Source organism: Sinocyclocheilus rhinocerous, unplaced genomic scaffold (genome assembly GCF_001515625.1).
Source record: "Sinocyclocheilus rhinocerous isolate Xijiao unplaced genomic scaffold, SAMN03320098_v1.1 scaffold68, whole genome shotgun sequence".
Lineage (NCBI taxonomy): Eukaryota > Metazoa > Chordata > Actinopteri > Cypriniformes > Cyprinidae > Sinocyclocheilus > Sinocyclocheilus rhinocerous.
In genome coordinates this window covers 87821-98865 of record NW_015666487.1, presented here as the reverse complement: position 1 = coordinate 98865, position 11045 = coordinate 87821, and the positions used below count along the sequence as shown (strand labels likewise).

At 35.8% G+C, this 11045-nt stretch overlaps 1 protein-coding gene across 1 annotated transcript in view; it reads right to left on the bottom strand.

The window, feature by feature from the left end:
- LOC107732354 (protein enabled homolog) overlaps window positions 1-11045 on the bottom strand; it is an 82202-nt gene that overhangs the window by 8445 nt on the left and 62712 nt on the right. The window contains exons 5-7 of the mRNA XM_016543650.1: window positions 8029-8429; window positions 7146-7210; window positions 1002-1040 (exon numbers count right to left, since the gene is read on the bottom strand). Coding sequence (XP_016399136.1) covers window positions 1002-1040; window positions 7146-7210; window positions 8029-8429 — 505 coding nt within the window. The remainder of the gene's footprint in view (window positions 1-1001; window positions 1041-7145; window positions 7211-8028; window positions 8430-11045) is intronic.

The following is an 11045-nucleotide window of genomic DNA, read 5'->3' as shown; positions in this document are numbered from 1 at the left end:
TACTAAGGAGAGATCACACATCAGCTGCTCAAAAAATGTCAGTGAGACGAACGGAGCGCAATCCTGTGACAGTCACTGCAGGCGGGAAATAGTGAGCGCGGGAAGGAGAGATGCGAGGGCACGAACACTGTTCAAGGTCTCCATTAATTTGTGCTTGTCGTAATTTAATTTGTATATATTTTGAAAGCATTGAATCGCTATAGAAATCGTGATTCATTCGATTCTTAGCGTTTTAAAACGTTTACTGTCCGAAATCAACGATTCACGATTTAAAAATCCATGTTTCAATATCGATGCATTGCATCGTCAGGGTTTGTAATCGATGCATCGAGAAAACGAGTGAATCGTTACACCCCTAGGCTGTAGTCATTTGGTGATAATGCTAGGTAAATCTGGGTATCATCAGCATAGCTGTGATAGGCAATCTGGTTCTTTCTCATTATTTGACTTAGTGGGAGCATATACAGGCTAAACAAGAGCGGTGCAAGAATTGAGCCTTGTGGGACTCCGCATGTCATGGACGTCCACTTAATTAGAATACTAGGTTGTTACCAGTGCAGCATATTGCAATGTGAGCAGATCTAAATTACATGCCATGGTAACACTTTATTTTAAGGTGTCCTTGTTACACGTTACATGCACTTACTATTATAATAACAATAAATTATGCATAATTACATGCAAGTAACCCTAATCCTAACCCTAACCATATAGTAAGTACATACAGTTAATTAATATTACTCAGTACTTAAATGTATAATTACACTGTAACAATGACACCTTGAAATAAAGTGTAACCCATGCCATTAATTAGTTTTGACATTTCATATTAATCGTGACAACCATAATAGATTTAGTGTAATTATGCAGGGCCATTTTTGCACCCTTATTTTGAATTTGGAGGGGCATTTTTGCTGTTAATTTCCAACCCTTGTTCTGTGTTAAGAAGCTTCAGGAGAAATTAAATGCAAATGAGAGCTTTATGGTCCTTCAACACTTACCCTTGGCACTTTCTTTAGCTTGGCTCCAGCAAGGGCGAGCTAAATAGATGTCGATATAATATAATATATAGTATAATATATATAATATAATATATACACTAGAGTTCAAAAGTTTGTGGTTTTTATTATAAATGTCTTTACTCTCATCTTTGTCCATATTAATGCATGCTTGCTGAACAAAAAAATAAAATCTTACTGACCCCAAGGTTTTGAAAGGTAGTGTAATATAATATAAATCCATCAATAATAATAATAATAATAATAATTAAAATAAATAAATAACAAAAACAACAATGACATACAAAGCTCATTCGTAATAGTGAACGAAGACAGATGACATTAAAACATGATGTGAACATACTGAACACCTGTCAAAAGCTGATGATCATTATACCAACTTCCACAAGAAAGAAACTGATGATTTATCATAATAAGAAACAAATGTGTACATCAATTTAACAAAATGCAGAGATGTAATTGGGGTAATTGTTTCAAAACATTTAATCATTAAAATGCAACTTAAAGCTGATATTGCATCACTTAACATCATTATGAGGTAAAATTCTTCACAATTTAGAAACGTATCAGCTTGACTATATTTAACATTTGGCTTTTTTTTTGGTATAAACAGCTGAAGTTTTTCAAGTCTATATTGACATGCATGCCTGTCAAACACACTCAAGTTAATCATATTAGTGTGTAGAATTTAGCTCAACGTCAAGCTGCATCATGCATATGAAGTGTGAAGCCTAAAACCTCTTCTATAAATAATTCAGAGGAAGAGTTGATCTTATTTCTTCATTGCTGTTGACTTGACCTCATATGAAAAGCTCTGCTTACTGTATGCACTATGCAACATAAAACCTAGTCAAAGACAAATGTAATCAAATTCATCTTCATTTTGCTTCTTTTTAAAATAAAGATGTTGTATGAAACAAATGTGTGAATGTGAAGAATAACCAAAAAGGATGTAGGGAGGCCAGTTATAGATCATGTAAAGCTCACTGTTCAATGACAGTTCACTTGTACATGTTAACATCTAGAACTTCTTTACCATAAACCAATAATCAGAATGAGATGGTTGTAATAAACTGCAAAAAAAAACACTGATGAGAACTAAAGCGATGATATCGCAGCTTTGCAATCTGAGACTCAAATCAAAGTTTCACAAGAGAGAGTGGATATGTGTTTTCATGCCATGCCATTTCACACAATTACAGGCCACACAAACGAGCATCCATCAAACCGGTGAACCAGTACAACCCAACAAAGGACAAAACAGCAAAATATTCCTAAGGACTTTCATATTGAGCTAAAAAGCAATCGCCAAACCAGAGGACAGGACAGGATGGGACAGGACGGGAGGAAGCGGCAACCGTGCAAAGGGAAAGAACACAAGACAAAGAGAGAAAGGGGGAAGGAGACAGAAGAGAGAAAGGGGGCAAATGAAGCAAGAAAACCAGCAGAGACCTACAAGTCCATCATATGTACTTATTTCTGTCTATGAACAGGGAACGCACTGGAATTAGTACGATCGGTTAGCTGTTGGCAACATCATGAACCGGAAAAGATGGATCAATTTCAACACATGTGGGCTTACACAAACATCTAGTTTAGCATGTAGTACTTTCAGGAGAGAGCACCGAAGGGTTACTGTAAATCCTGGATGCACATGTCACGTGAGGTTAGTGTCTTAGCATCATCACACACCTGCTACAGGCTAGTCATCCACTCTCAGCATGCCAAGAAAATGCTCATGAAAACCTGCACTTTTTTGCACTTTCTACAGTATAAGATATGAATGGGACATCGAATTTAACCCAGTAATCATAAATTTCCGCTGAAACATCATTGGTGAGTCATCAGTTGTCTACAAACTTGTACTTTGCACAAAAGTATGTGCAAAACAGTCAAAAATACACCACTCATTCAAAAGTTTGTGGTTGGTAAGATTTTTTAAAATGTTTCTGAAACAAGTCTCTTATGCTGCATTTATTTAATAAAAAAATACAGTAAAAACAATAATATTCAGAATTTTCTATTTTAATATATTTTAAAACAACTTCAAACTTCCAAGCTAGGCTTTCTCAAGCCAACATGAAGTTTGTCCATAAACTTTACTAAATGTAATTTACTCCTGTGTTGACAAAGCTGAATTTTCAGTAACCATTACTTCAGTGTCACATGATCCTACAGAAATCATTCTAATATGCTGATTTGGTGCTCAAGAAACATTTCTATCCCTAGATTCTCTGATGAATAGAAGTTAAAAAGAACAGCATTTCTTTGAAATAGATTTTTTTTGTGACATTTGTGACATTTACTGTCACTTTTGACCAATTGAATAAATCTTTGCTAAATAAAAGTATTTTTAAAAAACTACTTTTTAACAGTAGTGTACATAAAACATAAATATGGAACTATACAGATGTTATTGAAGGCCAGTTTTATACAGTATATATGTAACAGGGGCCCTGTCTCAACGCAATGCATTTTGCAACATATGTAAAGGGTTAATTCACCCAAAAATGGAAATTAGCCCATAAATTACTCACCCTCAAGTCATCCTAGGTGTATATTACTTTCTTCTTTCAGACGAATCCAGTCGGAGTTATATTAAAAATTGTCTTTGATCTTTCAAGCTGTTTAATGCCACTCAGCGGGTGTTGCATGCATCAGTCCAAAAGAAGTTAAATAAAAAGCGCCCATCCATAAAAAAAAAAAAGTGTCTCACACGGCTCCGGGGGGTGAACAAAGTCCTCCTGTAGCGAATCGATGTGTTTTTGTAAGAAAAATATCCATATTCAAAACGTAATAATCACTTTAATGTAGCTTGCACCAACAGTTGTACATGGAAGCAGCTCGGGGCTGATGACGTATGAGTTCAGCGTTTCGCATGTGCCGGTGAGTCTCGTGAAAACCAACGTTTGTTAACAGGAGCAAAGAAAGCAAAGTTTCCTTACTTTAGCAAAGGAAAACCAGTCTCCTCTTGGCTTATATCGAAATTCTCCGACATTCTTCTTTACAAATCCTCGTTTTGTACTTCTAATAAGTGACCGTTGTTTTGTTTTGATCTCTCCGCTGCGCTTCCGCGTTCGTCACTTCTGAGCTGCGCATGCGCAAAGCCGATCTCATACGTCATCCGCCCAGAGCTGCTTCCGTGTACAACTGTTGGTGCAAGCTACATTAAAGTGATTATTACGTTTTGAATATGGATATTTTTCTTACAAAAACACATCGATTCGCTACAGGAGGCCTTTGTTCACCCCCCGGAGCCGTGTGAGACAGTTTTTTTTTTAATGGACGGGTGCTTTTTATTTAACTTCTTTTGGACTGATGCATGCAACACCCGCTGAGTGGCATAATAAGTGCATAAGTCATATACACCTAGGATGACTTGAGGGTGTGTAATTTATGGGCTAATTTTCATTTTTGGGTGAACTAACCCTTTAAAGGTGTTTATATATGAAACGCATGTAAATTCATGTTTTGGTTTATGGTGAGACTGCACTGTAAGAGTCACTGCCTGCCATATGTTGGCCAAATCTTTCTGCTCTAGTGATTCTCATAAGCAGCCTGCAGACACAGCTGCCCTCCTGCTGCGTGAAGGCCACCACGCCCCCCTGAGCACACTTCAAAATACACGTCAACACACAGGCAAACACAAATTATCATGCCCTACATTCAGGTCATCTCCTTATTAACACTTTCCTATTATTCACGCTGGCTTCATGACTTAAGTACCACTGATTTCTGTTTATTCCTTGTTTTAAATTATAATGTAACCTATCTGTACCTTGCTTTCTTCCATTTCATTTTCCTCCTCTGCCTTTCCACACTATTAGCTTTGACAAGCAGACCACATGCCCCGTGATGTAGCGCAGTATGTTCACCAAAGTGACTTAATGAAATTCTTCCACTCCTAAAGCACAGGCGGTCACATGGCAAGACCTATCGGCTGTGCTCCAGAGACTAATCCAAATGTATTAAATCAACTTGTGACTAAGATCCTCACATAATGTTTTTAATACTAATGAGTTTATTTATTTAGCATGAACATTATTGAATATACTACTCTGAAGTGGAAAAAGTGAATGGTTAGCTGATAGTTTTGGCTATAAATACCCATTTACACCAAAACCAACTAGTGCTCCAACTAATGATAGAGATTTTGTTATACCTATTTGCCAAAATCTCAGGGTATTTTTTTTATAATTCTTAGCAAAAAGCAGACTTCTCCAAGACATGACTCAGAAAAGTCACTGAGCCAAGACAAGATCCACTAAAAATACAACTGCCATGCAGACGTCTTTCCAGACAGAGAACTCAATCCTGTGTCAATCAACACTCAGAATAAAACATTAAGAGCACCAGCCAGTCAATACAGCAGTGAGAAATGCATCAACTGCAGACTAGCTGTACAATGATTTGTCTAAGCAGAATATACTTTAAAAAATGACTTGTGAATTTGACTCATTTGTTTCTTTTTTCAAATTTTTCTTAGTACTACATCTCCCACAACTCCTAGTAAACCACATTTCCATATATGGTGCACTACATTACCCATATTCCCCTGGTTAAGGTCTATAAATAGACCTTACTTCCCTTCCTTTGTCCCTTTTTGCATTGGTGAGGTGTGGGTGTTTGAATGGACACCCAACCATGTCCTTTGAGTCCTTCACTTAGTTCACCCAAAAATTAAAATTCTGTCATTAATTACTCAACCTAGTTGAGTTACTCAACCCACGAGGGTGAGTAATTAATGACAGAATTTTCATTTTTGGGTGAACTAACCCTTTAAGCAAGTTTGTTTACCAGTTATATAGTTTGGATTTGTTTATTTGAATTGTTTAGATATTTAATCTCTATTTGGATTGAGTACAATATTGATATTTATTGATGAATTGATTGTATGAGTTTGATTTCTCTTTTGTATTGTTTGAAGTGACTTAAAACCATCCTGTTCATCATGTTCATCCTAGTAGTCCTGCTCCATGTGAATTTGTGAACTTCATGTCATGTGAATTGCTAAAGGTTTATGCTTCTTCAATCCAATGGAATAAAAGAGAGCAAAGGACTGGTGTTTTTTTCCAGTGTTTTAATCAGACACACCACCAAGTTTCTACAATTCTAATGAACTTTGGATATTTTAACATCTCATATTCAACAATGACACTGAAGCATTTATGTCAGAAATTTGTGATCAGGAAACATTATTCTTGCCTTCCTTGAGAGCATTTGGAAGTATGTAAAAAAAAAAACATCACTGTTCTAATCTAATATAAGGTGGAAAGACGGTCATGATTTACAATTCACTGCCAGTGAATAAAGCTTCAGTTTTCTGTAAAATGACGTCTCCTTCCCAAATCTGATTGCCAATATATTAATGTGTAACAGGACCAGTTGTGTTAGTAATTTAGATTCAACATTCCTGAGCAATTGATGCTGCATTTAAAGGGTTTCTGACATCCCTGCTGTGGAACAAAGTATTACATCACTACCAAATAACACAGATTATTTGATACAATGATCACACATGAACTATGCTAAACTGCTCAAATGTTTAACACTTGAAATGACAATTGTGCCTATCAAAGCCTGAGGCCTGACCTCTCACACATTATCTGTGGAATAAACATCTCCTCCCCCATCTTGAGAAGAAAAATTTCTATTTTTGGCACATGATTCTGAGCAATGTATGCAATCTGAATTTATGAAAATTGACCTTGTTTAGTTTCCTAGTCTTATTGTGAACAAGGTCTTATTTTAAACAAACAAACAAAAAAGAAAAGAAAAATCTTATAACTTTTCTCAAATTTTCTACTAACTTGCATCCAATCTAACCCTGATGGCCAAAAAAAAACATGCCCAACATTTTTTTTTTCTAACTCAGTATTGTGGTTCTCTCAGAAATTTGTCAAATTACAAAAGTAAAACAGGTTACAGCAACATTTATGTTGACAGCTGCTAAAGATCCATAGACTTTTTTGCATGTCACCTAAATTCTTGAGTTTTGGCAGGTTACCCATATTCCTAGTGGTCTGTACACAGGATAGCATGAGGGAAACGTGGTTAGTGTATGCAGCTCTCCCTGAGTTTCGTCATCTTTCAAGCTGTTGATTCAGACTCTTCCAACATACTGACAGATGGACACGTCAGGAGAAGATCACCTATTGATATATTAAGACGCGAGTAGGTGCTGACCCTTCCTTCATATAAACAATAGCTTTACACAGATGTAGAAGCCAAATACATAATAAAAATATATTTTACAGCAAGAACAACGAAAGGAAATGTCCGAACCAGAGATGCACAACAGCGGATATCAGTGGATTTTATTAATTAAAATTTTTTATTGAATTTTTATTTGTGATGTCCAATATAAGTGACTTTTGGTCACTTGTTTCCGCCAATTTTTAGATGTTAAATTGTCTCAATTCATTGTTTTAAAGGGACAACTCTAGATTACAAAAGATTTTACCCTTTAAAAGCTGTTTCTTGAATACTGCTTTCTTATAGAGATCCTGCTTTTTTTTATTCAAACAAACTTTTCTCCTTATTAGATATCCAAATGAATAGCTATCCAGATTTCATTTTGTAGATTATATTGCTGTGGTGCCTACATTCACTTAAGAATCACAACACTGATTTAACATTGACAAGAACAGCACTGACTTTTTGATTTATTTTTAGACAAAATAGTACAGATTTTTAATCTTTTGTTTGTTGGTTATCAGCCATGGCATGGAAATCAGCAATAATTGTAATATTGGTGCATCCCCGGTCCGAACGTGTTAAGGAAAAAATCGTTTTAAATTAAATTCGAAGAGCATAATAACTGCAACACTGTTAGAAATGACTTCTAACAGATAATAACAGCATTTCACAGGCATTTGCATGCTAAGCATAGTGTACAACAGAAGAAAAGCCACTTGTATTGTTAGTTTGTGTTAAAATCTCATTAATTTTTTGACTCCAGCCCGTCTTGTCTAGATCTTATATCTGTCAGTCCTATCTATGAAAAGACGTTGGAGAAAATGAAGATGCTCACCGGCGTTGGAGATGCGTCTCCCTCTCTCCCAGTCCATCTGCTCTCTGTCCAGCTGCTCTTGGTGCTCCCTTTCTTGCTTCTCTCTCTCGGCACGCTCTCTCTCCATCAGTTCCTGCTCGGCGCGCTCCCGTTCCTGGCGTTCTCGCTCCAGCTGCTCCTGCTCTTGACGCTCACGCTCCAGACGTTCCTGCTCGGCACGTTCCCTCTCCAGTCGCTCTCGCTCCTGACGCTCCCACTCCTGACGCTCCCACTCCTGACGTTCCCTTTCGGCACGTTCCTGTTCCAGCATCTCTCGTTCCTGGCGTTCTCGTTCTAGCCGCTCTCGCTCCAGTCGTTCCCTGTCTTGCTCCTTCTGACGCTGGAGCTCTTGCATCTGCCTGAAGACACATGAGAGCAGAGGGGAATGCCCGAGTGCACAGTGGACCTACAACTTTTTATTTACCAGGTTAGATCAAAAACAAGTTTGCCACACCACCCCAGTATCATATTCTGATTTGATTTCAGTAGTTTTGGTACAATGTACTCTACCATTCAAAAGTTTGGATCAGTAAGTTTGCTTTGCGTATGAAGTTTCCATTTATCTAAGAATTCTGAATCAAATGTATCACCGTTTAAAAAAAAAAAAGCATCATAACTGTTTTTAAAATTGATGATAATAAGACACTGAAGACTCAACTGTCACCACAGGAATAAATTACATTTTAAGATAGATTAAAAAAAGTTTGTTTAAATTGTAATACATCACAATATTACTGTTTTTACTGTATCTTTGATGAAATCAATGCAGTCCTAGTGAGCACAAGAGGCTTTCAAAAACATTTTAAAATCTTACCGTCCAACTTTTTAATGGCAATGTATATTATTCATTGAATCTCACTTTAATATTGCATTTTAAAATAAATAAATATATATATATATATACATACACACACACACACACACACACACACACTACTTATACTACACTTTGTTTACTAGAACCTATAGTGGACCTCTACTAGAAAAAAGAAAAAAAACTAAGAAAAAAATTACATATACAGCGGGTAAAATAAGTATTGAACACGTCACAATTTTTCTCAGTAAATATATTTCTAAAGGTGCTGTTGACATGAAATTTTCACCAGATGTCAGTAACAATCCAAGTAATCCATGCATACAAAGAAAACAAAACAAATATGTTCAAAAATTAAGTTCTGCAATACAATCCTGCCCCTTGTCAGTGGAAATTTTACTGATAAGATGCGCGTTAAATATCGCATGCGATTTATCGTGCAGCCCTAGAAAGAACTAAAGATTAGAGTTCATAGCAGAGGCCCATGGAACCTTCAAGATTTGAAGACTGTTTGTGTGGAAGAATGGGCCAAAATCACACCTGAGCAATGCATGCGACTAGTTTCTCCATACAGGAGGCGTCTTGAAACTGTCATTAACAACAAAGGCTTTTGTACAAAGTATTAAATACATTTCAGTAGTTCAATAATTTTTCCCTGTGCCATTCCATTTTATTATACATAACTTAATTTCTGAAATTGTTTCTATTGCTTTCTTTGTATGTATGGATTACTTGGGTTGTTACCGACATCTGGTGAAAATACAAAGGCTTTTGTACGAAGTATTAAATGAATTTCAGTAAGCATGTTCAATACTTTTTCCCTGGGTCATTCGTTTTTATTACACAGAACTTAATTTCTGAACTTATTTGTTTTGTTTTCTTTGTATGCATGGATTACTTGGGTTGATAACCGACATCTGGTGAAAATTTCATGTCAACAGCACCTTTAGAAATATACTTACTGAGAAAAATGGTAATGTGTTCAATACTTATTTTACCCGCTGTATATATATACATATATATATTGCAATTTGAGATAAATTGAAAATATATTTATGCTACCACAGTTGTCAGTTTTATTTTTTTCTAAGTCTCTGCCCATTAAAACAAACAGGCTGTTGGTGGAATTAACAAGATGGCCTTAAAAGGCCTTTGGGACATATTCAGTAAGAAAAGCTTTTATAGATGACAAATAAAAATGGCTTGCTTCTTCCAGATATGGAGACAGATTATTGCTAAAATACAAGCAGTGCAGTACATCATATCATACACTAGAGGGCAGCACACTCAAATGGGTAACAAGAGGTGTGAGAAGTGCCAACTTCAGCATCCAGACCAGCTCGCCTGCAGATGTTCTGCTAAGTAAGGGTTTATGAAAGATTTGCTTGTCAGTCCTCTTGTGCTTAATCAGCATCCAGCACATCCTCATACCTAGAATTCCAGTGTGTAATTACATTAGAGAGCCAGAGACATTTAGACTGTGGACAGCGGGGACAGTAAACGAAGAAAAATGGGCTGTTAGCAGCTCTGGCGCTGAAGCAGGACAGATGGACCTAACTCGAAGAAGAGGGGCTGAACAAATTGGAGAGCATTCATGAATGAAAGCAAATGAAATGCAAAGAGCCTAACAATATGAAGAGTCATCATGTAAGGTTCATCTTCCAGGCTGTCCTTAACATGTCGTCTTTTCGTAACATTTGACTTCAAAGAAACATTAAAAAAAAAGGTCATTACTCACAATCATGTTGTTCCAAACATGCTATAATAACAAATAAAAATGTATCATAAAATAAATAAATTAGTGCTGTCAAACGATTAATCGCGATTAATCGCATCCAAAATAAAAATAAACGTTTTTGTTTATGTAATATATGTTGTGTGTACTGTGTATATTTATTAGATTATATATAAATACACACACGTACAGTATTATTTTGAAAATATTTACATGTACATATTTATATTAATATAATTTATATATTTAATATACAAATATAAATTTTTTCTTAAATATATACATGTATGTGTGTGTATTTATATATACATAATAAAAATACACAGTACACACATATATATTATGAAATCAAAAACTTTTATTCTGAATGTGATTAATCGCGATTAATCGTTTGACAGCACTAAAATAAATATATAAGTTTTTATA